Source organism: Ovis canadensis, chromosome 17, assembly GCF_042477335.2.
Source record: "Ovis canadensis isolate MfBH-ARS-UI-01 breed Bighorn chromosome 17, ARS-UI_OviCan_v2, whole genome shotgun sequence".
Taxonomy (NCBI): domain Eukaryota; kingdom Metazoa; phylum Chordata; class Mammalia; order Artiodactyla; family Bovidae; genus Ovis; species Ovis canadensis.
In genome coordinates, this window is record NC_091261.1 from 16,486,500 (window position 1) to 16,514,451 (window position 27,952).

The following is a 27,952-nucleotide window of genomic DNA, read 5'->3' on the forward strand; positions in this document are numbered from 1 at the left end:
CTGAGTCAGTGTGTCCAGGAGTAATTGTGAGAGCGGTCATATGTGCAGGTGCCTTTTTTTTTAGCAGATAATAAAAGGTGATTTCTGTGGGGATGTCTCTTCCTAGACCCTGCTTTGCTGAACAGGGAATCCAGATGAGTTGTTGTCACTGGCCTGATAGGCAGCTCGGGGTCAGTCGAGGCCGTTAGCTAACAGCAGATTCCGCAGTTCCGGGTCCAAAAGTGGACCACTTTCTAATGGAGTCCGTCCTCCCAGCACCCCCTGCGGTGCTGCCGTCTGTCTCCCCATTTTTCTGGTGAGGAAGTGCCACCTCTGAGGTTGAGTGTGAGCCACCAAGTGACTCCGCCAGGCCTGAGGGGAGCTGACTCCAGGGCCCAGGCGCCCGCTTCTGAGCTCCTGCCTGCTTGGACAGAAGTGGGCCCCAGGGCCCGGTGGGAGTCCTGTTTCAAGTTCATTGCTGTTTTGAGTCACCGAATAGAGAAAACAGTTGTTCACTTGTGTGGGTATTAATACTTTATCTAGCCCCGCTGAGGCTTCATGAAAGAAAGTCATAGAATGTCAGTCCATTTAAACCTTTTTCCCACCCCTCTTGGTTTTTAAGATGCCAGCCTGCCCTATAAATAAACATAAGTGCTGCCTGCTAAATTTAGTGAAAATCAGTCAACTCCAGTGGAAAGCAGAAATTTTGTTCATTTTCCAAGTAGAAAAGCAATGTAAGCTCTCCCACAGCTCTGTTTATTTTGTTTCTTAGACTTTGTGCCTTGGGTACTTGTCCCAACCTGACGGACTGTTTTAGAAGGGCCTCCACATAGTGTATGGCGTTGGTGGGACAGGTTTGCCTGATGTAGGTGGTGAGAACGCATCTGAGCTCTCTGGTTGGCTGGCTGTGTATGAATTCGTGGACACATTTCCGTGTCATCTGTTGTGAAAGATTTCAGTGGCAGAATGGGCATAGCAGCCCCAATTCAGTGTCTCCTGAGAGCCTGCTGTACTCACCACAGTGCCCTGTGTTTCTTCGCTCAGTCGTGTCCCGACTCTGCGACCCCACAGACTGTAGCCTGCCAGACTCCCCTGTCCGTGGGATTTTCCCAGCAAGAATACTGGAGTGGGTTGCCATTTCCTCCTCCAGTACCCTATGCTGTTTTCAGATGTAAGAGCTTCATCTTTTCTGTGTTATGTTTAACTCTCTTGAGTAGCCCTACAGAAAAGATTAACACACTGAGACAGACGCCTTTTTTTTTTTTAAAATATAGTTGATTACAATGTTCTCGCTTCTGCTGTACAGCAAAGTGACTGTCACTTTGACAAAGTTATACACATGTATACCTTCTCTTTCCCATTAAGATTTATCCCAGGGCAGTGACTATAATACCTGCACTGTTCCTTCAGCAGGACCTTGTCGTCCATCCGTTCTGTGTATAACAGTTGTCGTCTGCTAATCTCAGACGCCCAGTCCATCCCTCCCCAACTCCCTCCTCCCCTTCGGCAACCACGTGTCAAGACAGACACTCTTGACTCCAGATCTCACCTCTGATGGTTGCGGGGCAGGGGGGCACTGAGAAGCTTCCTGAAGCTGTTCCTTCCCCAAAGGAAAGGGGAGGGGAGCGGGACACTCGGCCCCAAAGATGGCAGGCACAGTAGTGCCTTCACGGAGGCTACGATAGCTGCCTGCAGCCACGCAGACAGCCAGGAACATGCTGCTCCCAGGGAAAGGGCAGCAGACAGCTGCTGCCACATCCAGCGCAGGGCAGAGTTTTGGGGACAGCCTACCTGAGGCTCGGCGAGACTGTAGGGAGATACGGCTGTGACCCTCCACGTCAGTGACTTCTGCCGCCTTGAGTCTGTCTGTCTGTGTGCAGTCTCAAGACACATGGTTTTCTTTGAACAACTTCCTTGCCCAGCCAGTTAGTCCCCATTTAAAGCCATAGTCTTTTGTTTCTGACATCATGGGAAAGGGTACGGTGTCTCCAAGGAAAAGAGAGACAGGAGATATCATGACGATGGCTGGTTGTCAGATGGACTGTTTTCTGAGAGTTTTGTTCGGGGTCTCTTGTTAGCTTGAAATGGCCTGGTTTTCTGTTTGGACGAATTGCCTATAAAATAATTTCCCATGACAAATATCTGTATATCCCATAAGTAATACTGCTTTAAAGCTAATAACTAAAAAAGCATCTGCAACCTTATTGACTAGTTTTAGACTGCCCAGACTTCGAAGACTCGCCGTCGGACCACAGCTGAAGGAAAATCCATTTGGTCAACATTGTCACTTGCCATTTTTGAGCTCCATGCAATTTTCAGAATTGATTTTATTCTTCAGTTTATGAAATCACATCCAGTGCTTGCCAACTTAAGGGTGCTTTCACAGTCTGTGCACAGAAAAAATAGCCGCTATTTTGTTCCGCTCAAGTCGAATCAAAAGACACGTCTTCTAACTTCACTCTTGCAAAACCCACAGTTAGTTCATTCATTTCAAGTGCAGGTGCCAAGGGGCTTTCAGAGGTGGAATCCACCAGGCGCAGAGCCGTCTGAGCGCCAGGCTTGGGGACTGTCAGGGGCTCTGTCCCCAAGCCTATCCTGAAGCCTCATATCCCGTCTGTGGGCTGGTTTCCATTCTGGGACAGTTAACAGAAGACCGCTGTTGAGTTACACAGGTTTCCTCCGTGTCACGAGCATTTTGGCAGCACTGGCTTTAGGCTCACTGAAGGTTGATTATCATCAGAATTGATTTCTTGACAACATCCTTTCTGCCCCTCATTCTCCCAGTATTTGATTATGCTTGTCTGCTGTCAGCTTTTATTACCTGAGTTATTTGATTTTGATTGTCCAAGGGAAAGTCCGGCTCCCCAGGTGGTTTCCCTCCGCATCCCTCCCAGAGTGAGTGCATCACAGACAATGGAACCTCACAGCCAGCTGTCCGTGGGCAAGGGGAGTCCAGCTCGGATGTGTGCACTTTCTGGCTTCACTACGAACAGAACACAGGTGAGATTGTTGGGACCAGGGTTTATTCAGATGTTAAGGGTCCCCAAGCCCTCTGGGAATGTGATCCAGAGGTGGAAATTGGACACAATAGGACTATAAACTCTCCCCGCCCCCGAAAGCATGTACTCTCCGAGTCATACCAGAGGGCACACCGTCGGTGTTTGGGGTCACTTTCAGAGCTGCAGACGCCCATGTTCTTAAAGGTGGAGTGGTGGTTCAGGATTCCGGCTCCCTCCTGACTCTCAGTGGAGAGCGGTGCTCCTGTGCCAGCTTCACACCACCCACTAGCCACCTTTGGATTTCCACCAATGACGACTCCTCTGAGTGAGTCTGTTTTCTTTTCCTCACCCCTTGAAGGATTCCCACAGCCACTGCTTGTTTCCGTGAGAAGCAGCGGGAGGCCCCGCTCACCTCTGGACTCGGGCCCTTCCCCACTGCACGTTCCTGTCCTCCCTGGGGCTGTGCCTTGCGCTTTTTGCCCGGGAACCACTGCTCTCTTGGGGCATGCTTGCCTGATGTCCGTCTTGTCCCAGAACTAGCATTGATGTGCTTTTCAGGGCCATTTTTCATTAAGTTGTTGGGTCTGTGTTTTGTTTTTCTCTCTTTGGAAGAGCGCGTGGACTCGCAGGAATGGTGAGGCAGCACAGAGTTTATGTGCAGATTCGGGACCATCTTCTCCGTAGGAGCACCCCTCTGCACGGTGACGCACGAGAGCCCCGCCCGGCGGGCACTGCTGCCGCTTAGTCGCAGCTGTGGGTCCCCAGGCTGCCAGCCGCGCCCACCACAGCTTCAGGAGCCGCCCAGTTCAGCGCACTCACTCGGTCATGCCCCACTCTTTGCGACCCTCCCTGTCCATCACCAACTCCCAGAGCTTGCTCAGACTCATGTCCGTTGAGTCAGTGATGCCATCCAGCCGTCTCACCCTCTGTGGTCCCTTTCTCCTCCTGCCTTCAGTCTTTGCCAGCATCAGGGTCTTTTCCAATGAGTCAGTTCTTCACATCAGGCAGCCAAAGTATTCGAGCTTCAGCTTCAGCATCAGTCCTTCCAATGAACTCCTTTAGGATGGACTGGTTGGATCTCCTTGCAGTCCAAGGGACTCTCGAGAGTCTTCTCTAACACCACAGTTCAGAAGCATCAATTCTTCGGCGCTCAGCCTTCTTCACAGTCCAACTGTCACATCCACACATGACCACTGGAAAAACCACATCCTTGACTAGACGGACCTTTGTTGACAAAGGAATGTCTCTGCTTTTTAATATGCTGTCTAGGTTGGTCATAGCTTTACTTCCAAGCGTCTTTTAATTTCCTGGCTACAGTCACCATCTGCAGTGATTTTGGAGCCCAAGAAAATAAAGTCTCTCACTGTTTGCACTGTTTCCCCATCTATTTGCCATGAAGTGAGGGGACCAGATGCCATGATCTTTACTTTTTGAATGTTGAGTTTTAAGCCAGCTTTTTCACTCTCCTCTTTCACTTTCATCAACAGGATCTTTAGTTCTTCACTTTCTGCCATAAGGGTGGTGTCATCTGCGTATCCAAAGTTATTGGTATTATTCCCGGCAATCTTGATTCTAGCTTGTGCTTCATCCAGCCTGGCATTTCGCATTATGTATCCTGCATATAACTTATAAGCAGGGTGACAATATACAACTTTGACGTACTCCTTTCCCAGTTTGGAACCTGTTATTCCATGTCTGGTTCTAACTAACTGTTGCTTCTTGATCTGCATATAGATTTCTCAGGAGGCAGGTCAGGTGGTCTGGTATTCCCTTCTCTTGAAGAATTTTCCATAGTTTGTTTTGATCTATACACTCAAAGGCTTTGGTATATTCAATAAAGCAGAAGTAGATGTTTTTCTGGAATTGCTTTTTTTGATGATCCAGTGGATGTTGGCAATTTGATCTCTGGTTCCTCTGCCTTTTCTAAAACCAGCTTGAACATCTGGAAGTTCACAGTGCACGTATTGCTGAAGCCTCGCTTGGAGAATCTTGAGCATTATTTACTAGCGTGTGAGATGAGTGCAATTGTGTGGTGGTTTGAACTTTCTTTGGCATTGCCCTTCTTTGGGATGGTAATGAAAACTGACCATTTTCAGTTCTGTGGCCACTGCTGAGTTTTCCAAATTTGCTGGCATATTGAGTGCAGCACTTTAACAGCATCATAGTTGGGTCTCAGGTCAAACAACAGGGAGGGAACACAGCCCCGCCCATCGACAGAAAATTGGATTAAAGATTTACTGAGCATGGCCCCACCCATCAGAACAAGACCCAGTTTCCCCCACAGTCAGTCTCTCCCATCAGGAAGCTTCCATAAGTCTCTTATTCCTATCCTTCAGAGGGCCAACAGAGTGAAAACCACAATCACAGAAAACTAATCAAACTAGATCACATGAACCACAGCCTTGTCTAACTCAATGAAACTATGAGCCGCTCCATGTGGGACCACCCAAGACAGACGGATCATAGTGGAGAGGCCTGACAGAATGTGGTCCACTGGAGAGGGGAATGGCAAACCACTTCCGTATTCCTGCCTTGAGAACCCCATGAACAGTATGAAAAGGCAAAAATATATGACACCGAAAGATGGACTCCCCAGGTCCGTAGGTGCCCAGTATGCTGCTGGAGATCAGTGGAGAAATAACCTCAGAAAGAATGAAGAGATGGAGCCAAAGCACAAACACCCAGTTGTGGGTGGGACTGGTGATGGAAGTCCGATGCTGTAAAGAGCAATACTGCATAGGAACCTGGAATGGTAGGTCCACGAATCAAGGTAAATTGGAAGTGGTCAAACAGGAGATGGCAAGAGTGAACACTGACATTTCAGGAATCAGAGAACTAAAATGGACGGGAGTGGGTGAATTTAACTCAGATGACCGTTGTGTCTACTACTGTGGGCAAGAATCCCTTAGAAGAAGTGGAGTAGCCATCATCACGAAGGAGTCTGAAATGCCCCGCCTGCCCAGTTAGGTATAAACGTGTGCCTTGGTCACCCACATCGAAGTAGTTAGAATGCAGGGAAACAGGAGGAGCTTGACACCAACACTCTGAGTGGCCACGGGGTTTGTTTTGTAGCCTCAAGGATGCTGCTGAAGCAGGCAGCGTCCACGAGCGCATGCCCCCTAACTTCTCTGGGGAGGGTGTGGAGGCACACCAGTCATCCTCCCAGCCGCGGAAGCCCTGAATAGGAAGGGGGTGCCGCTGTTGTCCCCCAGTCTGGGAGCCAGTGTGTGTCAGACCCAGTAGAGAGCGCCACGGGGTTTAGACAGCCTTGGCAACAGCAGCACTCGAACCTGCCATTTTCTCCTCCTGGTTTCTAAGCGGTTTGCTAAGGGCCTTTGCGACATTTTTACTATGCTAAGAACCTTTGAACAGCTGGCGACTCTCAAAACAATGAAAATGATAGGGAAACATGTTCTTTGGATGGGCAATTTGCTGTGTGTCGTACCCAGCCCTAGTGGGTGCTCAGCTTCAGTCCCCAGGAAGACGGGGTGTGACTCTCCTCCAGTAGCAGCATCGGAACCTATGGGACGGGTACAGAGTCCCAGCCCTGCTGGTTTCTTGTGTCCGTGTTGGGGTTGGATGCGTTAGTGTAGAGAAAGCTCCTCTAATTGTTGCAGTTGGAACTACCATGAGCATCACTGGCAGCAGAGGCAGCCCCCTCGCATGGCTGGCGATGGAGCAGGTATTCAGGCAGTGGGGCCAGCTTGGGGCTCAGTCCCTGCCACCACAGTGGGGCCAGCTTGGGGCTCAGTCCCTGCCACCACAGTGGGGCCAGCTTGGGGCTCAGTCGCTGCCACCGCAGTGGGGCCAGCTTGGGCTCACTCCCTGCCACGTAACCAGCTGTTCCATGGCGTGTGCTCTGTGTCCTCTTCCCCGCCTCTGCCACCAGCCAGCTGTCTCTCTCGGGTTGCATTCTCCTTCTAAGTATAGTCCAGCCTCATCCTGCCCTGTCTTCAGGCACCCAGGGTGTGTGACTTAGGACAGGAAGGCAGTTGCAAAATCAGCCTTCATCCTGTTCCAACAGGATAGACTCCTGGCATCTTGTCATCTCTGAAGGTAGACTGAAAAGTTGGCTTTCAGGCACCTTGCAAGGGTGGATGGGGTTCCTTCCCAAAGCAGCAAAGGAGGCAAGGTACCCCCCCTGCCTTGCCGTGTCCCAGCAATGACCAGCAGGCAGATTCCCTGGCAGTGGAGGGTTCCCGTCTGTGACGGAGAGCCTGGCTTGGCACTGGCTCTGGATAGAATGGAATGCTTTGGGAAATTTGATTAAAATGTGGAAAAGATGCTTCTCATTCACAAAGTGGTCGACAGTGCCTGGCATGACACAAAAGCCAGGACCAGTCGTCTCTGCCACCTGGGCTTTCTCTGCAGGAAGTTCCAGCTGCAGTCAGCCGGCATGCCTGATGCCCTATGCAGCTGAGTTCCAGCTCGATCCGATGTGGGGTAGGTGGTTCGTGCTGGCTTGTTGCCTCTGCGAAGGATGTTAAGGGGCCCCTAATGCACTGGCCTTTCTGCTTTGCTCTTAATACGATTTCCATGTCAAGGAATTACTGGTCTGCTGTTTCCCTGCAAAAACCAGATGGCTTCATGGCTGCATTCACAGGGCCTTCTGAGATCTGCGCCAAGCTTATTAGCATCTGCCGATCTCACAGAAAAACAAGGCCTTACCTAGAGTGCTATGTGGCTTTTTTTTTTTCCTCTGAATAGAGGGCTTCTGCTGTGAAGAGCACAAGTGGGCAGCCCACGTGTGACTTTGCATGCCCCCGTCACTCTGGCAGCAGCAGCTCAGCCTCCCATAGCCCTGCCACCCACAGCTCACCCCACCGCGAACACAGCCTTCCCCGTCGCCTACAGATCGTGAGCTGAACCCACGTATCCCCAGTGAAGCCCTGCTCCAGCTCCGAGACACTGCTTCACGGCAGTGACAGGAAAAGACAGACAGAAATCTGACTTGCCGTGTTATCCATCCGATAAAAAACCACCCAAGGGTAGAGGAATAGATACTCATCACGTCCCAGCAACTCAGCCAGGCCTGTGAGTTCAAGTGCAGTAATTCTGGGTGGGTTTAGAAAAAACCTTTCCTTGGCAAAGCAGAGTCCTCCTCCTGACAGCTCTTTTCACCAGCGGGCCAGCCTGTCGGAGTTAGAACAAAGGGAATCCTGCTTGTCTGATAGGGGCCAGATAACGGTTTCCTCCCTCCCCAGTGGTCTGTGTGCCGTTGTGGAAGTTTGAATACTTTTCCGTAAGTTAAGCAGAGCTTTTCTCTTCATGCTGTCTGGATTTGCCTTCATCTGTAGTCAACCTTTGGCTGCCAGGGTGGCCTTTGCCCTGGTTTAGCATGAGCAGAATAACAGCATCAGCTTGAAAAGAGATTCAGGAGGTGATTATGGGATTATTCAGTAGGCTTGTCACCAGAGAATGCATCTGTTATGAAGGGCACGTAGTGGGGTGTGTTTTTTTTTTTTTTTTATGGAATTTCTATTTTAGCCACTGCAGGCCTGTGTGTATATCATAGCAGCTACAAAACATTGAGAGCACTTTGGTTAGTGCGTCTTGCTTCTTCCCAGTATTGTATTTTTCTAGGATGTTCTTTTGATTAATGAAGGCTCTCTGAAAGGGGCGAGGGTGAGAGCCTTACCTGCCATATAAAGTTGAAAAAGGATATTTCAAAAGGGTGGTTTGATTTGAATTTCAGCAGGTAGGGGAAACTTGCTACTTAAATTGTGTTTCCTCTGCATTTGGAAACTTCATTCTCCCAGATGTATGTAGAAGGTGTTTTTATTTTCCTTATTGAAAAATAAGAGGTAGGCTTAGCCAGGTTTCCCTGTTCTGCCAGACCCGTCGGGGTGGATAGTTAGCCGCAGCGTACGCCTTGATGAGTGACTTGGGGGTTCATCTGAGGCGTCACTGTAGCAATTCCATGGCGCTTCCCCTGGTGGTCCCGTGGCTGAGACTCCAAGCTCCCAGTGCAGGGGGCCTGGGTTCGCTCACTGCTTGGGGAACTGCACTCCACATGCTGCAGCAGAGAGCCCTCGTGCCGCAGCTGAGACCTAGTGCAGCCAAGTAAATAAACTGTAGCAATCCCAATATTTAAAGGTGAGCGTGGCATGATGCAGGATGAACATTCGTGTGTGATTTTTTTTTTTTTTAATACAAGGCAGTGGAAGACATTGATTCATCCACTGATGCTGATTAGGCAGCCGCCGTGATCTAGCACTGACGTAGCTCTGGTCACAGAGAGAGAGGGCGGCGCGGCCCTTGGCTCACAGAACTGGTGTCCAGAGTGGGAGGGGCCTCTGCCAACACGCGTCCATGAGGAGCCAGGCTGCGGTCATTCTCCTGGAGCATGGTGAGCGCCGGGGTCAGCCGGGCCTGGCGCTCCCACCCCAAGTGGTTCCCATGCCCATGTCCTTTCTCATTTTGAGACCACGTGAAAACCACTTCCGTCACTTCTGGAGTGATACGCAGAGGAACGCAGTTACGATCCACTTTTGAGTTTTCAGAAGTAGAGTATTCTTTCTGTTCCTTTTTGTCTGCTGCTTGTCTTACCTTCTTATTCTAGCAGCTGCTAGGACTTCCGAGAGGAGACAGGCCTGGAAAGAGGACATACTGCTCCAGGATGAAGGCTGTGGCCGCACACAGCAGACACGGCGAGGGTCGCGGGGTTAGGGTGGTGGATTTCGCTGTCGTGGGCCGCAGAGCCCAGGCGTCTGCAGTGCGTTCGTCCTTTGGCACGGTGCTGTGTAAAGGCAGGGTGGCAGCAGTAGGGGTGGCAACCTTGCTGTCTACTTAAAGCACTTTGCCAGAATTTTCTGGTGACACCTCTGTGTTTGGGAAGTACCAGGAGACGTCTCAGGGGAGGCAGAGGGTGGCAGTTTCAGAATGCTGATCTTCCATTTTGGGGAGGTTTTATATAATTTTATTTTTTTCTTTCTTTACAGAATGAAGTTGGCCTACTGGAGTTCTTCCAAAGTGTGATCAAAGAAACTAGGGCAGAGCCCAAAAAAGTGACTAGTTGGGTCCTCAACACTTTCCTGGGCTTTTTAAAGCAACAGAACCTTGCCGTCAGTGAGAGGTGAGTGGGGTCTGGGGAGGGCATTTTCTTTTGTCATGATCTCTGTGTCCAGAAGCAGCTGAAATAGTTGAGGGCCGAGGTTCTGTCCTTCCCCACCCCGCCGCGCCCCGATCTCCTGACGAGACACAGACCTTCCCTGTGAATGTCAGGGCTGTCCGCCTTCCCCTGCACATCTGAAAGCTTGTTGGTGTGTTCGGGTCTCTGACCACCCACCCTGGCCTGTGTGCTGGGCTGGGCTGGAGGCCTGAGCTGAAAACAATAAAGAGTTGGTCTCGACTGTAAGAAAGCAGTCAGCTCATTGTGATCCTGCTGCACCACAGCTGTGCCCGGCCACCCATGAATACACAAAAAGGGACCAAGCCAAGGGCATCACCCTCAGGAGGGGGAACGAGGCTCCCTCAGAACCTGGGGAACCCCAGGGTTCGCCAGGCCCTGGGGAACCAGTGGGAGTGGCCAAGAGGAAGGGGCAGGACACCTCCTGAGAAGGGGTAGGGATAGCTGAGCTGGCCTGAGTGGGGGTGACTGGGGCCAGACCAGACGCCCAGCAGTCAGGGTGCCCGGGCGTGGGGGCCAGCGTGCGTAGACAGCCCAAGGGGGTCCCCGGTGCAGCACCTTGGGGAAGGCCGTGCACAGTCTGGGATAAGTGGATCGTAGGCTTGGAGCGTGTAGATGGAACTGGAAGCCGCTGGAGCGAAGGAGAGCTGTCAGGGAGGACACAGCTGACTGTGGCTGCGGAAGGAGCCTGAGCCGCCCTGGACTTTACCCGTGGAGCGTGGGCAGGCAAGAAGGGGAGAACCGGGAGCGTGGGTGGCAGAGAAGGAAAGGAGAGGGTCGAGAGGGAGAGAAGGAGCAGTGCAGGGCTCATCGGGGACACACAGGTGGGTGGCAGGGCCAGCAGGACCCTGGAGGGAAGCAGAACCCATCTGGGTGGGTGTCGTTGCCGCGGGAGCACCACGGCCATGGGCTGCGGGAGCGGAGCGGGCGAGACAGGTGTGTGTTGATACATGAGTCCGAACAGTTGTGCGTTCAGAGAAGCTGCCCGTGCGCATTCAGCCTCTGGCTCGAGTGTGTGCGCAGCATCAGCAAGGCCACGCGGCTGGTACCAGCCGTGGCCTCGGTGAGCCACCCTCAGTGTCTAGCTGTAAATGCGGCGCCTGCCTCCCAGGAGGAGGCGTGGAGCCCACGAGCCCTCAGCGTTGGCTTCCTTCGCTTTTCATGCTGCCTGTCAAGTACCAAGCACCCTCAGGTCCCCAAGCCCCTGTGGCGTCTGTTGCCCGCTTGTCTTCCCTCCCTGTCTTTTCCAGTCTGACCTTTCTACTCCAGTTTCTACATGGAAATCCTGGGCCTGGCAGGGCAGGCTGGAGCCTCCTGGCCAATTTGAGGGAGAAGGCGTAGCTGCCCCTGAGCCTGACAGAGTGGGACGGGCTTGGTAAGGGAGGGCCTGGTGAAGTCTGTGGGCAACCGGGCATGAGAGCCAGCAGCTTTGGGGACCACGGGGAGCATAGCCAAGAGGAACGGGGGGCGGAAAACGGCAGGAAATTCAAGTTGACTGTGTGATTGGGGCTCAGCCAGTGCACGGAGCAGGTGCAAGGTCACAGGAGCTGAGCCATGAAGTGCCAGCTGTGGGGAGGGGAGCAGGGCCCCGGCCCAGCCCTCGGGGAGCTCTGTGTCCTGGGGAGGATGGCCTTGCACAGCAGCGCTGTAGTTCAAGGCAGACAGGACGCTTCCTGCCTAGAAGCACAAGCAATGTGGTGGGAGCAGAGAGGGTGAGACCACGTTCACCCAAGAGGCTCCAGGAAGGTGTGCTTTGAGCTGTTGGAGGAGATCTAACTCTTAGCCTTAAATAAGGCATTCTGTGTTGTTGGCTGACTACTAGTGCCCCTGAATTTGTCTCGGCAGAGCCCTTAGCTACTTTCTGGTTCGGCTCCTTCACGTTTAGTGGAGAAGGAAACCCAGGCTCCAAGAAGTAACGTGCACCGATGCTCAGACCGGAAGCCCGTCCCCTGACTTTGAGATCAGTTTCTTTATATGCTGATATGGGAAATGAGGGGTTTGCTAACAACCACTGCAGGAGCTGAGGTTGATAAAAACCTGTTGAGGGAACCTGGAGCCCTGGTATTTATCGAGACAATTCGGAAGCATTACTGACTTAAGAACCCCAAGGGCACCTAACTCTAAATAAAAGTGTATTTGGTTGTTCCAAAGTCAAGTAAGGATGAAGCTAAGCAAGTTCTGTCTTGCGGTGTAAATAGAGCAGGAGCTTGGAGCAGACGTTAACCATTGAGCAACCTCAGCAGCTGGGCTAGCGTTTCCGAAGCCTGGAAGGGCAGTAGCTGCAAAGCTGGCAACAGCGTCATGATAACGCCAGGCAAGGGACACCAGAGATTGTGCTGGCTGGAACTCATTTTGCAAATGAGCATTCATTTTTAAAGACCTCTCAGAAGACTGGTGTTTAAAGGGTTTGACCAGAAAAGTATTAGTCACTTAGTCATGTGTGACTCTTTGTGAGCCCATGGACTGTAACCCACCAGGCTTCTCTGTCCATGGTATTTTTCAGGCAGGAATATGGAGTGGATAGCCATTCCCTTCTCCAGGGGATCTTCTCAACCCAGGGATGGAAACCAGGTCTCCCACGTTACAGGCAGATTGTTTACCATCTAAGCCACCAGGGAAGCTCAAAAAGAAAGTGAAAGTTGCTCCATCCTGTCTGACACTTTGCGAGCCCATGGACTGTAGCCCACCAGGCTCCTTTGTCTGTGGAATTCTCTAGGCAGGAAGACTGGAGTGGGTTGCCATGCCCTTCTCCAAGGCATCGTCCTAACCCAAGAATAGAACCATGGTCTCCTGCATTGCAGGCAGATTCTTTACTGTCTGAGCAACCACAAAAGTGCTTGTTGAACTTGGCCCTTACGCTATTTTGAGTATATAGCTCTTTTGGACGATAACTCCGTTAATATCAGGTTTGATTTAATTACGAAGGTGGAAACTACTGGTCCCCTGATGCAGCATTCCCTGGTAGAATGAGGCCAGTGTGGCTCTCCAGTTCATTCCAGCTGAGACCCTGAACCTGCAGGTCAGCTGTAGGCAGCAGCCCCCGAGGCCCTGGGAAACCAGTGAAGACTTTTGAGCCGAGGAGGGACTGATGCCAGTGGGAGGGTCAGTCCCAGTGTGACGTGCGGGGCCACGTCCAAGAAAGGGATGCAGGGGGCGGGAGCCTGTCTGTGTACAGTCTGTGAGCTGAGGGTGCTTGCCGTCTTTCGCAGAAACCAAACCAGAAGCGTACGTGACGGGGACCCGGTGTGTCCCACAGAGCCTTAAGTATTTGATCCCCGGCTCTTTCTGGAAGAAGTCCCTGAGCCCTGGCTTCGGTGTGTTGTGTGGGGAGACGGGACCCCTGCGAGGTGGCTGACCGTGTTGGCAGGAGGACGCTGCCCTGAAAGCAGCGGCCGTCCTGGGGACAGACATGCTCCTCCTTTGCCAGGCGGAGGTGAAGGCAGAGGACGCAGAAACGCGCCCTGGCCACTCCTCGCTCGAGAATGCGGAGGCCCCGGGAGAAGGGGCTTTCCCAGGGGGTGAAGGTGGCCCAGAGGCGAGGTGCAGCAGTGTGGAGAAGCTCTTGTGTTTGGTAACAGGTGAGGGGAGGCGAATTTTTAGGGATAGAGTTGACATCCAGATGGCATGTGCTCAGGAGGGCAGACAGTAACCACTGATGCTCTGCACTGGTAAGAAATAAGGTAGGAAGCCAGGCAGAAGCGAGTGACGGCAAGATGACTCGGAGGCGTTTAAGATCGGGAAGATCTGAGCGCTCGTGAAGGCGTGGGATCAAAGCCGCAGGAGACAGGAGCCTGGCATCCGAGGAGGCTTTGTCGGAGCGCCAAGTGACAGGATCAGGAGCGTGGGCTTGAGGGGCTGTTAGGTGGAAGAGGAGGCAGAGGGCACCCTAGAAGATTCTGGGCCTTCCATCGGCTGGGGGCCTGATGATGTGGGAGGTGGGGGTCCTTGCTGAGAAGGAGCGTAGAAAGGAGGCTCTAGAGCAGCCGCTCGGGTTGGGGCACACCAGGCAGGGTGCTGGAAGTCAGCGGGATGAGCAGAAGGCCTGCTGAGCAGCGCCTGGGGGTCCAGGCCTCCCTGTCTCCCTCCACGAGCCTCCGAGTCGCACAGGCTTGGGCCTGAGCGAGCCTGCAGGTTGTGATGGGCAGCACATTCCACAGGAGCCGCAGGGCTGTGGCTGTGTTGGGGTGTCTGCTTCCAGGATCCAGGCTGCAGACGGAGTTGTGATCCCGGAAGAGATCTAAGGGACCAGGTGAAGTTGGAAGGCTCAAAATGCCTCTCCCCTCCACCTCACAGGTGGGCTGGGCTGGGGATGGGAGACTAGCACACACGGCTTCTGTCTTTTGCGTTAGAGTTTTCTTTAGCGGAGACACACTTGTGGCCCAGAAACCAGCATGATCTGACAGCAGCCACTCAGTAGCGTGTGCTTCTGCCGTTATGTTCCAAGTCAGATGGTTTATTTATGTAACTGAGGAGGGGCCTTTGAGGATTAGGGTGACAGGTCCCAGTCTTCGCCATCGTCTTTCTGGAGGTCAGCCCAGGCACAGCTGGAAAGAGTTGACACAGTCAGCGGCATCCTCTGCCTTCCCCTCCTTGTTGGGGAAGGAGTCCAAGAAACAGACACTGTTGACCGACTGTGGGTATAAAAGGGTGACTGAGAAATCCCAAGTCAGTGGAGATATTTTATAGTGAATTAAGGTCATTGGATGAAAGGCTAAGTATTTTAAGTTATGCTTGTTCTATTTCTGTGCTCCGCCATCCCCACATCCTTTATCACCAGCTCACATGGGAATGGGCACCCTTTCTGTGGAAGGCTCGAGAAATGTAGTTCAACCTCAGTGCTTATTATGGTCTACACAATAATTGGCCTTTATATCGACTAGGATGGTAGAACATCCAAGAAACCTGAATTTTTAAAGCAGCCTGGATTCTTTCTTACTTGTCAGTAAGGGTGGGAGGTTAGAGAAGAGGTATCTGTTGCTCTCCCAGCCCTTTCCGCCTCGTCCTGCTGAGATCTGATTAGGGGGTTTACAGCTGCCCCCGATACCAGACTCTCTCCAGGCCGCACATCCTCTAGGAGTTTCCTCTTCTCCGTTCTTTGGAATAAGCGGACACCGGCAGAACAGCGGGGGTCTCCGTGTCTAGTGTGAACGATGCTGTGAGGTCTCATGGTACCTGAGTTGGACCTGGTGAACTTGTGCTCGGTTGGCCTGGAGTTCCAAGAAGTATCCAAGAGCATGACAAAGAAATTAGCGTCGAGTGATGGGAGCTGAGACTTAAACAGAAGGTGTTGTCAAGTCTCGCTAAGCACTCCAGAAGCTTTCACTTGCGCAGTCACAGTAATGTGCTATTTATAAGGCATTTCAGTCTGTTTAAAACTGGCGCCCTTGTGACCTCAGAGAGACAGCGTTTCATTCGCCTGGTTGCTGTGTGTGTTTAAAAGTAGCAAGACCATGTATTTTGAAATAAATAGTCTGTAATTCAGTATTTCCACTAACCGAGGCACTCACCTCCCCCCACGGCTAATTGAATTGATGACACTTCACATGTCCGGTTGCCTCTTGGCCTTTTACATCATGGGCTCCTTGGAAATAAGTCACTTCCTGGAAGTGTAGGTATAATGGCTTCTGGACCCTGGTGTGTCCAGAAAGCTGTTGAGAGCCTGCAGGAGACCGCAGAGTGTGTGGGTGCCCATGCGGACACCGGAGGGTGTCACTGGCAGTCACTGCACCCCGAAAGGAGAACTCTTACAGTGAAAAAAGAATTTATACGCGCACAGAAACACTCCAAAAACCAGCTTGGTTAGCTGTTTTGTTTGAAGTAATTTTTAGGCTGAACTTTCAGTCAAAAATACTTAATTACTGGGTTTTTTTCTTTCTTTTTTCTCTTCTCACCACGGTTCGTGAATTTTGCAACCACCTCCTTTTCTTGACTAATTAAACTGAGCAGTTGTCTGTTGCTACAACTTCTGCCAAACAGCGGTTACTGTTGGGTAGTAAAATAAAGAAAAACAACAGTAGTCACAAAAACGTGTTCTAGCCTGAAATACAAAATAATAAATGACATGGGGCCCCGTTGGCCTGTTCCTGTCATTCCTGAGTGGGGATGTACTCGTCCAAACCTGCAGAGTCGCGGGCTTTGATCTCGAGTAACCGTCCGTGCGTATGCTGACAAAGGGAAGTGACACTTTTTTTCTCTCCTTTGGGGGGGCCAGTCCTGTCACACCCTCCGCCCTGGCTGAGCTGCTGGACCTGCTGGACAGGAAGGCCATCTCTTCGTCCGCAGCCAAGCAGGTAAGTCCACACCTCGTGAGGAGTCCTGCCACCCTGCAGGCCCAGTACGGGTTTTATGGGAAACTCCGCACTAAGTGAATTTCATCATGGAAATATTGTAATAAACACTTGTAAGTGCTGTTTGGGGGGGGGGGGTTGTTTTCGTTTCTTCGTTTGTTGCTTTGGTTTTAGAGGTGATGTCCTCAGCACTTTTTGTTGATTATTTGTTCGTCATTTTTGGCTGTGCTGGGTCTCTAGCTGCAGCGAGCGGGGGCTTCTCTTATGGGAGCACAGGTTCTGGGCACACAGTTTCAATAGTTGTGGCCCACAGGCTTAGGTGCCCCACGGTACGTGGGATCTTTCCACACCAGGGGTCGAATCTGTGTCCCCTGCATTATTAGCAGGCGGGCTCTCTTTCTTTCAATCTATTTCTTTTTAATTGAGGGATAATTGCTTTACAATGTCGTGTTGGTTTCTGCCATACATCAGCATGAATCAGCCATAGGTATACATATGTCTCCTCCCTCTTGAACCTCCCCCCTCCCAACCCCATCCCACCCCTCTAGGTTGTCTGAAGCACCTCTAGAGCACCAGATTTGGTCTCCTTGCATCATACAGCAAATTCCCACTGGCTGCTTGTTCTCCATGTGGTGATGAATGTCTTTCAGGTCTGTTCCGCCTGACCATCCCGCCCTCTGCTCCCCGCACTGTGCCCACAGGCCTGTCTTCAGATCGTCCCGCCCTCTGCTCCCCGCACTGTGCCCGCAGGCCTGTCTTCCGACCGTCCCGCCCTCTGCTCCCCGCACTGTGCCCGCAGGCCTGTCTTCAGATCGTCCCGCCCTCTGCTCCCCGCACTGTGCCCGCAGGCCTGTCTTCAGATCGTCCCGCCCTCTGCTCCCCGCACTGTGCCCACAGGCCTGTCTTCAGATCGTCCCGCCCTCTGCTCCCCGCACTGTGCCCACAGGCCTGTCTTCAGATCGTCCCGCCCTCTGCTCCCCGCACTGTGCCCGCAGGCCTGTCTTCAGATCGTCCCGCCCTCTGCTCCCCGCACTGTGCCCACAGGCCTGTCTTCAGATCGTCCCGCCCTCTGCTCCCCGCACTGTGCCCACAGGCCTGTCTTCAGATCGTCCCGCCCTCTGCTCCCCGCACTGTGCCCACAGGCCTGTCTTCAGATCGTCCCGCCCTCTGCTCCCCGCACTGTGCCCACAGGCCTGTCTTCAGATCGTCCCGCCCTCTGCTCCCCGCACTGTGCCCACAGGTCTGTCTTCAGATCGTCCCGCCCTCTGCTCCCCGCACTGTGCCCGCAGGTCTGTCTTCAGATCGTCCCGCCCTCTGCTCCCCGCACTGTGCCCGCAGGCCTGTCTTCAGATCGTCCCGCCCTCTGCTCCCCGCACTGTGCCCACAGGCCTGTCTTCCGACCATCCTGCCCTCTGCTCCCCGCACTGTGCCCACAGGCCTGTCTTCAGATCGTCCCGCCCTCTGCTCCCCGCACTGTGCCCACAGGCCTGTCTTCAGATCGTCCCGCCCTCTGCTCCCCGCACTGTGCCCGCAGGTCTGTCTTCAGATCGTCCCGCCCTCTGCTCCCCGCACTGTGCCCACAGGCCTGTCTTCCGATCGTCCCGCCCTCTGCTCCCCGCACTGTGCCCACAGGCCTGTCTTCAGATCGTCCCGCCCTCTGCTCCCCGCACTGTGCCCGCAGGCCTGTCTTCAGATCGTCCCGCCCTCTGCTCCCCGCATTGTGCCCACAGGCCTGTCTTCAGATCGTCCCGCCCTCTGCTCCCCGCACTGTGCCCGCAGGCCTGTCTTCAGATCGTCCCGCCCTCTGCTCCCCGCATTGTGCCCACAGGTCTGTCTTCAGATCGTCCCGCCCTCTGCTCCCCGCACTGTGCCCGCAGGCCTGTCTTCAGACCGTCCCGCCCTCTGCTCCCCGCACTGTGCCCGCAGGCCTGTCTTCCGACCATCCCGCCCTCTGCTCCCCGCACTGTGCCCGCAGGCCTGTCTTCAGATCGTCCCGCCCTCTGCTCCCCGCACTGTGCCCACAGGCCTGTCTTCAGATCGTCCCGCCCTCTGCTCCCCGCACTGTGCCCACAGGCCTGTCTTCAGATCGTCCCGCCCTCTGCTCCCCGCACTGTGCCCACAGGCCTGTCTTCAGATCGTCCCGCCCTCTGCTCCCCGCACTGTGCCCGCAGGCCTGTCTTCAGATCGTCCCGCCCTCTGCTCCCCGCACTGTGCCCGCAGGCCTGTCTTCAGATCGTCCCGCCCTCTGCTCCCCGCACTGTGCCCACAGGCCTGTCTTCAGATCGTCCCGCCCTCTGCTCCCCGCACTGTGCCCGCAGGCCTGTCTTCCGACCGTCCCGCCCTCTGCTCCCCGCACTGTGCCCGCAGGCCTGTCTTCCGACCGTCCCGCCCTCTGCTCCCCGCACTGTGCCCACAGGCCTGTTCCGCCTGACCATCCCGCCCTCTGCTCCCCGCACTGTGCCCGCAGGCCTGTCTTCAGATCGTCCCGCCCTCTGCTCCCCGCAATGTGCCCGCAGGCCTGTCTTCAGATCGTCCCGCCCTCTGCTCCCCGCACTGTGCCCGCAGGTCTGTCTTCAGATCGTCCCGCCCTCTGCTCCCCGCACTGTGCCCGCAGGCCTGTCTTCAGATCGTCCCGCCCTCTGCTCCCCGCACTGTGCCCGCAGGCCTGTCTTCAGATCGTCCCGCCCTCTGCTCCCCGCACTGTGCCCGCAGGCCTGTCTTCAGATCGTCCCGCCCTCTGCTCCCCGCACTGTGCCCACAGGCCTGTCTTCAGATCGTCCCGCCCTCTGCTCCCCGCACTGTGCCCGCAGGCCTGTCTTCAGATCGTCCCGCCCTCTGCTCCCCGCACTGTGCCCACAGGCCTGTCTTCCGACCGTCCCGCCCTCTGCTCCCCGCACTGTGCCCGCAGGCCTGTCTTCAGATCGTCCCGCCCTCTGCTCCCCGCACTGTGCCCGCAGGCCTGTCTTCAGATCGTCCCGCCCTCTGCTCCCCGCACTGTGCCCACAGGCCTGTCTTCCGACCGTCCCGCCCTCTGCTCCCCGCACTGTGCCCGCAGGCCTGTCTTCAGATCGTCCCGCCCTCTGCTCCCCGCACTGTGCCCACAGGCCTGTCTTCCGACCGTCCCGCCCTCTGCTCCCCGCACTGTGCCCGCAGGCCTGTCTTCCGACCGTCCCGCCCTCTGCTCCCCGCACTGTGCCCACAGGCCTGTTCCGCCTGACCATCCCGCCCTCTGCTCCCCGCACTGTGCCCGCAGGCCTGTCTTCAGATCGTCCCGCCCTCTGCTCCCCGCACTGTGTCCACAGGCCTGTCTTCAGATCGTCCCGCCCTCTGCTCCCCGCACTGTGCCCACAGGCCTGTTCCGCCTGACCATCCCGCCCTCTGCTCCCCGCACTGTGCCCACAGGCCTGTCTTCAGATCGTCCCGCCCTCTGCTCCCCGCACTGTGCCCACAGGCCTGTCTTCAGATCGTCCCGCCCTCTGCTCCCCGCACTGTGCCCGCAGGCCTGTCTTCAGATCGTCCCGCCCTCTGCTCCCCGCACTGTGCCCGCAGGCCTGTCTTCAGATCGTCCCGCCCTCTGCTCCCCGCACTGTGCCCGCAGGCCTGTCTTCAGATCGTCCCGCCCTCTGCTCCCCGCACTGTGCCCGCAGGCCTGTCTTCCGACCATCCCGCCCTCTGCTCCCCGCACTGTGCCCGCAGGCCTGTCTTCAGATCGTCCCGCCCTCTGCTCCCCGCACTGTGCCCACAGGCCTGTTCCGCCTGACCATCCCGCCCTCTGCTCCCCGCATTGTGCCCACAGGTCTGTCTTCAGATCGTCCCGCCCTCTGCTCCCCGCACTGTGCCCGCAGGCCTGTCTTCCGACCATCCTGCCCTCTGCTCCCCGCACTGTGCCCACAGGCCTGTTCTGCCTGACCATCCCGCCCTTTGCTCCCCGCACTGTGCCCACAGGCCTTTTCCCTGCGTCTGGATCTCCTTTGCCGCCCTGCAGATGGGCTCATCAGTACCGTCTTTCTAGATTTCACACGCGTGCCTTAATACACAGTGTTTGTTTGTCCTCTGTCTGACTTGCTTCACCGTGTGTAGCGGGCTCTGCAGTCATCTGCCTCATTAGAACTGACTCACGTTGGCTCCTCTTTATAGCTGAGTGGGACTCCTTTGTGTATCGGTGCCACGCCGTCTTTAATCGGGTCGCCTGTCAGTCAGTGCACACCTAGCGTCTGCGATGTGTCCGTGTCCCGTCTGTTGGAAATTGTGCTGCAGTGAACATTGGGGTGCATGTGTTTTTAGAACTGTGGTTTTCTCAGAGTATATACTAGTTGTACAGTACGAAAAGGCAAAAAGACAGGACACTGAAAGATGAACTCCCCAGGTCAGTAGGTGCCCAGTATGCTACTGGAGATCAGTGGAGAAATAACTCCAGAAAGAATGAAGGGATGGAGCCAAAGCAAAAACAACACCCAGTTGTGGATGTGACTGGTGATAGAAGCAAGGTCCGATGCTGTAAAGGGCAATATTGCATAGGAACGTGGAATGTTACGTCCATGAATCAAGGCAAATTGGAAGTGGTCAAACAGGAGATGGAAAGAGTGAATGTCGACATTCTAGGAATCAGCGAACTAAAACGGACTGGAATGGGTGAATTTAACTCAGATGACCATTACATCTACTACTGTGGGCAGGAATCCCTTAAAAGAAATGGAGTAGCCATTGTGGTCAACAAAAGAGTCTGAAATGCAGTAGTTGGATGCAATCTCAGAAATGACAGAATGGTCTCTGTTCGTTTCCAAGGCAAACCATTCAATATCCCGGTAATCCAAGTCTATGCCCTGACCAGTAACGCTGAAGAAGCTGAAGTTGAATGGTTCTATGAAGACCTACAAGACCTTTTAGAACTAGCACCCCCAAAAAATGTCCTTTTCATTATAGGGGACTAGAATGCAAAAGTAGGAAGTCAAGAAACACCTGGAGTAACAGGCAATTTTGGCAAATTTGGCCTTGGAGTACAGAATGAAGCAGGGCAAAGGCTAATAGAGTTATGCCAGAAGAACACGCTGGTCATAACAAATACCCTCTTCCAACAACACAAGAGAAGACTCTGCACATGGACATCACCAGATGGCCAACACCAAAATCTGATTATATTCTTTGCAGCCAAAGATGAAGAAGCTCTATACAGTCAACAAAAACAAGACCGGGAGCTGACTGTGGCTCAGATCATGAACTCCTTATTGCCAAATTCAAACTTAAATTGAAGAAAGTCGGGAAAACCACTAGACCATTCAGGTATGACCTAAATCAAATCCCTAGCGATTATACGGAGAAGGCAATGGCACCCCACTCCAGTACTCTTGCCTAGACAATCCCATGGACGGAGGAGCCTGGTAGGCTGCAGTCCATGGGGTCGCTAAGAGTCAGACACGACTGAGCGACTTCACTTTCACTTTTCACTTTCATGCATTGGAGAAGGAAGTGGCAACTCACTCCAGTGTTCTTGCCTGGAGAATCCCAGGGACAGGGGAGCCTGGTGGGCTGCCGTCTATGGGTTCGCACAGAGTCAAACATGACTGAAGCGACTCAGCAGCAGCAGCAGCAGCAACAGCAGTGATTATACAGTAGAAGTGAGAACTAGACTTAAGGGACCAGATCTGATAGACAGAGTGCCTGATGAACTATGAACGGAGGTTCGTGACATTGTGACAGGAGACAGGGATCAAGACCATTCCCAAGAAAAGGAAATGCAAAAAAGCAAAATGGCTGTCTGAGGAGGCCTTACAAATAGCTGAAAAAAGAAGAGAAGCCAAAAGCAAAGGAGAAAAGGAAAGATATACCCATTTGAATGCAGAGTTCAAAGAATAGCAAGGAGAGATAAGAAAGCCTTCCTCAGTGATCAGTGCAAAGAAATAGAGGAAAACAATAGAATGGGAAAGACTAGAGATCTCTTCAAGAAAATTAGAGATACCAAGGGAACATTTCATACATAGATGGGCTCAATAAAGGACAGAAATCATATGGACCTAACAAAAGCAGAAGATATTAAGAAGAGGTGACCAGAATACACAGAACAACTATACAAAAAAGATCTTCATGACCCAGATAATCATGATGGTGTGATCACTCACCTGGAGCCAGACATCCTGGAATGTGAAGTCAAGTGGGCCTTAGGAAGCATCACTACGAGCAAAGCTTAGTGGAGGTGATGGAATTCCAGTTGAGCTATTTCAAATCCTGAAAGATGATGCTGTGAAAGTGCTGCACTCGATATGCCAGCAAATTTGGAAAACTCAGCAGTGGCCACAGGACTGGAAAAGGTCAGTTTTCATGTCAATCCCAAAGAAAGTGAAAGTGAAGTCACTCAGTTGTGTCCGACTCTCTGCAACCCCATGGACTGTAGCCTACCATGCTCCTCCATCCATGGGATTTTCCAGGCAAGAGTACTGGAGTGGGGTGCCATTGCCTTCTCCAGAGCATCTTCCCAACCCAGGGATGGAACCTGGGTCTCCCACATTGTAGGCAGAGGCTTTACCATCTGAGCCACCAGGGAAATCCCAAAGAAAAGCAATGCCAAAGAATGTTCAAGTTCAGTTCAGTTCAGTCACTCAGTTGTGTCCGACTCTTTGTGACCCCATGAATTGCAGCACGCCAGGCCTCCCTGTCCATCACCAACTCCCAGAGTTCACTCAGACTCATGTCCATCGAGTCCGTGATGCCATCCAGCCATCTCATCCTCTGTCATCCCCTTCTCCTGCCCCCAATCCCTCCCAGCATCAGTCTTTTCCAGTGAGTCACCTCTTTGCATGAGGTGGCCAAAGTACTGGAGTTTCAGCTTTAGCATCATTCCTCCGAAGACCACCCAGGACTAATCTCCTTTAGAATGGACTGGTTGGATCTCCTTGCAGTCCAAAGGACTCTCAGGAGTCTTCTCCAACACCACAGTTCAAAAGCATCAATTCTTTGGTGCTCAGCGTTCTTCACAGTCCAACTCTCACATCCATACATGACTACTGGAAAAACCATAGCCTTGACTAGATGGACCTTAGTCGGCAAAGTAATGTCTCTGCTTTTGAATATGCTATCTAGGTTGGTCATAACTTTCCTTCCAAGGAGTAAGCATCTTTTAATTTCATGGCTGCAATCACCATCTGCAGTGATTTTGGAGCCCAAAAAATAAAGTCTGACACCGTTTCCATTGTTTCCCCATCTATTTCCCATGAAATGATGGGACCAGGTGCCGTGGTCTTCGTTTTTTGAATGTTGAGCTTTAAGCCAACTTTTTCATTCTCCTCTTTCACTTTCATCAAGAGGCTTTTTAGTTCCTACCGCACAATTGCACTCATCTCACAAGCTAGTAAAGTAATGCTCAAAATTCTCCAAGCCAGGCTTCCACAATACATGAACTGTGAAATTCCAGATGTTCAAGCTGGTTTCAGAAAAGTCAGAGGAACTCGAGGTCAGATTGCCATCATCCGCTGGATCATCAAAAAAACAAGAGAGTTCCAGAAAAACATCTATTTCTGCTTTATTGACTATGCCAAAGCCTTTGACTGTGTGGATCACAATAAACTGTGGAAAATTCTGAAAGAGATGGGAATACCAGACCACCTGACCTGCCTCTTGAGAAATCTGTATGCAGGTCAGGAAGCAACAGTTAGAACTGGATATGGAACAACAGACTGGTTCCAAATAGGAAAAGGAGGACATCAAGGCTGTATATTGTCACCCTGCTTATTTAACTTCTATGCAGAGTACATCATGAGAAACGCTGGGCTGGAAGAAGCACAAACTGGAATCAAGATTGCCGGGAGAAATATCAATAACCTCAGATGACACCACCCTTATGGCAGGAAGTGAAGAAGGACTAAACAGCCTCTTGATGAAGGTGAAAGAGGAGAGTGGAAAAAGTTGGCTTAAAGCTCAACATTCAGAAAACAAAGATTCTGGCATCTGGTCCCATAACTTCATGGGAAATAGATGGGGAAACAGTAGAAGCAATGGCTGACTTTATTTTTGGGGGCCCCAAATCACTGCAGATGGTGAGTGCAGCCATGAAATTAAAAGACGCTTACTCCTTGGAAGAAAAATTATGACCAACCTAGACAGCATATTCAGAAGCAGAGACATTACTTCTCCAACAAAGGTCCATCTAGTCAAGGCTATGGTTTTTCCAGTAGTCATGTATGGATGTGAGAGTTGGACTGTGAAGAAAGCCGAGCACCAAAGAATTGATGCTTTTGAACTGTGGTGTTGGAGAAGACTCCTGAGAGTCCCTTGGACTGCAAGGAGATCCAACCAGTCCAGCCTAAAGGAGTCCATTGGAAGGACTGATGCTGAAGCTGAAACTCCAGTACTTTGGCCACCTGATGTGAAGAGCTGACTCATTAGAAAAGACCCTGATGCTGGGAAAGATTGAGGGCACAGGAGAAGGGGACCACAGATGATGAGATGCTTGGATTGCTCACCATCTCAATGGACATGAGTCTGAGTGAGCTCTGGGAGTTGGTGATGGACAGGGAGGCCTGGCGTGCTGCAGTTCATTGGGTTGCAAAGAGTCGGACGCAACTGGGCGACTGAACTGACCTGAACTGATACTAGTAGTGGGATTGCTGGGTCATATGGTAGTTTGCTTCCTAATTTTTGAAGGATTCTCCATACTGTTCTCCATAGTGACTGTATCAGTTTGCATTCCTACCAACAGTTGGCAAGAGAGTTCCCTTTTCTCCACACCCTCTGCAGCACTTACTGTCTGTAGATTTTTTGATGGTGGCTGTTCTCACTGGTGTGAGATGATACCTCATTTTAGTTTTGATTTACATTCTCTAGTAATAAATGATGTTGAGCATTTTTTCATGTGTTTATTAGCCACCTGTATGTCTTCTTTGGAGGAATGTCTGTTTAGGTCTTCTGCCCATTTTTGGATTGGTTTGTTTGTTTTCTGTTATTGAGCTACATGAGCTGCTTTATATTTTGGAGATTAATCTTTTGTCCATTGCCTCATTTGCAGTTATTTTCTCCCATTCTGAAGGTTGTCTTTTCATGTAGTTTAGGATTCCTTTGGGCAGCAGGACTTTTAACCGCTGGACCACCAGGGAAGTGTCTAAGTGCTATTTTTAGAGAAGTTGCTAAGTGCTGTTTTTATACTGAGAGGTAGAAACACTTTATGTAGCAAATGAAATAAAGCCTATCCCATGTACGACACAGGTAACTTGCTTCTCATCTTTGTTAACCAGAGAGAGTAGTTGTTTGGCTTTGCCTGGAATGTTTCCCAAACGTGTTCATATGAGAGGTGGGGCCTTGCAGCTCCTGGGGGCTTGGATGGTGCGTGTCCCCTGTGCCCGGGGTGGCCAGCACTGTTCCCCGGCCCTCCTCCCCCTCTCCCGTCCTCCACAGCCTCCCACCCAGGACCAGGGCTCACATGGTTACCCCTGAAAGTCAGTCTTCCTGCAAGAAGGGTGAGGTCAGACAGACCACTTCCCACTACATAGATCAAAGTTTATATACATGCCTAATGTGTGAAGACCCAGAAAAAAATAGCCTCACTGTCAGAGGAGGCCTTCTGCCTCATCTCCACACCCGCCGGACAGTCTCAGGTAGGCCCAACGTTCCTGGAACTCAGAAAACGCTTACAGATAAGCACGCAGAAGGATAAAGCACCACGGTGCCTGCCTGATCTCAACTTCAGATCTCACAGCTGTCAAGCGCTTCAGCCAGAAACTTAGTGTTATTTTAATGGCACCTTTTGCATCTAATATTTATACACGTCCTCAGTAGTGGCAGGTTACAAAGGGAGGCTTTGGAAAAGCTCCTGCTTTGGGCTAATTACAAGGCACCATGGAGCATACACCCCGCTCTGTACTGTGAAACCAGGGACAGGAACTAATAAAGACTCTGTTTACCCACCACCAAGAGAGGCTGTCAAGTACAGGAACCGTGACACATTTAGGGCAGGCTTTTGGTTGCCTGGATGTCAGAGGAATACAAGTGTTTATGACAGTGCTCGGCAGTAGCAGAAAGAGCAGATGGCCTGAGGGCAGAAAAACTATATATACATGTAAGAGCAGATGAATTGTAGCGTTTGAAACCGAAGAAAGACCTGCCCCTTCCCACTCCACCTGCGCCAGTGAGGAAAGCCGGGTGCAGTGATTGTGAGTTTCAGAGGACAGAGCTGGGGACTGCAGGGGGTGCTGACAGCTGGGTTCAGATACAGATAGAGACATTTTTGGATTCTGTTGGCTTCTGGTGTGTTTAAAGGAGGTAGGGGTGGATCCTGGCTTCTGTGAGGCAACCACAGAATCAAAATTAAAGTCTGATTGGCAAGGCAGTCAGTGTGTATCGCGTGAGGGGCTCTCCCTTACGCACTTGCCTTGGGGCGTTTGCCTTTTCATTGCTGTACTTTACGGTTTTAAAAAAATTACCAATTTTTCTGGTGGGAAAAATGGTGTTCTTTTTCATTATAAAGAATTTAAGTAATGCAGAAAAATATAAAGATTTTCCAATTCTACCACCTTAAATTAACTACTGTTAGTATTGGGTGAACATCGTTGTCCCAGGCAGATTTCCATGCAGAGAGACCATTGGAAGGATGGATGATGGGATGTGCAGATGGTGGGTTAAAAAAAAATAAGACTTTTGAAAATGAGAGGTTTCGTGTACTGTTCCTCGGTCCTGTTTGTTTGTTCTTCATTGTGTTGGGTCTTCTTGCTGCGCGTGGCTCTCTTTCGTTGCGGAGCACAGGGTCAGCTGCCCTGCGGCATGTGGGAGCTTCCCTTCCCAGGGATGGAGCCCACGGCCCCTGCGTCGGCAAGCAGATTCCCAACACTGGACCGCTAGGGAAGTCCAACTTTATTTTTGAAGAGGTGTGCAGTTCATTGATGGTTTTTAGTCTAGTCACAAGGATGGATAACCATCCCCACTGCCTAATTTCAGAAGATTTTCATCACCCCCAAAACAAACCCTGTGCCCAGTCTGCAGTCTCTCCCCATTAACCTCTCACTCTAGGCAATTACAGATCTGCTCTCTGGATTTTCCTGTTCTGGACATGTAAGGAGAATGGACTCTTACAGTATACGTATGACCTCTGGTGTCTGGCTTTCACCCAGTATGATGTTTTCCAAACCATCTACGTCGCGTCTGTACTTCATGCCTTTCTTAGGTTTTTAACAAATGTTTACTTTTATTTACTATCTGGCTGCGCCAAGTCTTAGGGAAATTTAGTTGTGGCAGGAGGGATCGAATTCCCTGACCAGGGACCTTACCCAGGCCTCCTCCCTTGGGCACACAGTCTTGGCCACTGGGCCACCAGGAAGGTCGCTCCATGCCTTTTTATGACTAAAGAGTATTCCATTGCGTGGACAGAACCACATTTGTCTGCCTCAGCTGGCAGACGCTTGTATTGTTTCCCACTGGGGCTCTTTTAAATAATGCTGTGAACACGCGTGTACAGGATTTGATTGGTACACGTATTCAAATTTCTTGGGGCTATACCTACAGGATTGGACTCTCTGGGTCACGTGGTAATTGTATGTTTCACACCTTGAGGACCTGCCAGACCGTTTTCCGACGGGCCG

The 27,952-nt window shown here is 52.1% G+C and overlaps 1 protein-coding gene across 3 annotated transcripts in view; it reads left to right on the forward strand.

Moving 5' to 3' along the window:
• The window catches only part of GATB (glutamyl-tRNA amidotransferase subunit B), a 99,041-nt gene that overhangs the window by 66,385 nt on the left and 4,704 nt on the right, over positions 1-27,952 (forward strand). For 2 of the 3 annotated variants that reach the window (XM_069556709.1, XM_069556710.1), the window contains 2 exons: positions 9,920-10,053; positions 16,319-16,397. In XM_069556709.1, coding sequence (XP_069412810.1) covers positions 9,920-10,053; positions 16,319-16,397 — 213 coding nt within the window. Of the gene's footprint in view, positions 1-2,828; positions 2,980-9,919; positions 10,054-16,318; positions 16,398-27,952 lie in introns of all 3 variants that reach the window. The other variant, XM_069556711.1, reaches the window with a different exon arrangement.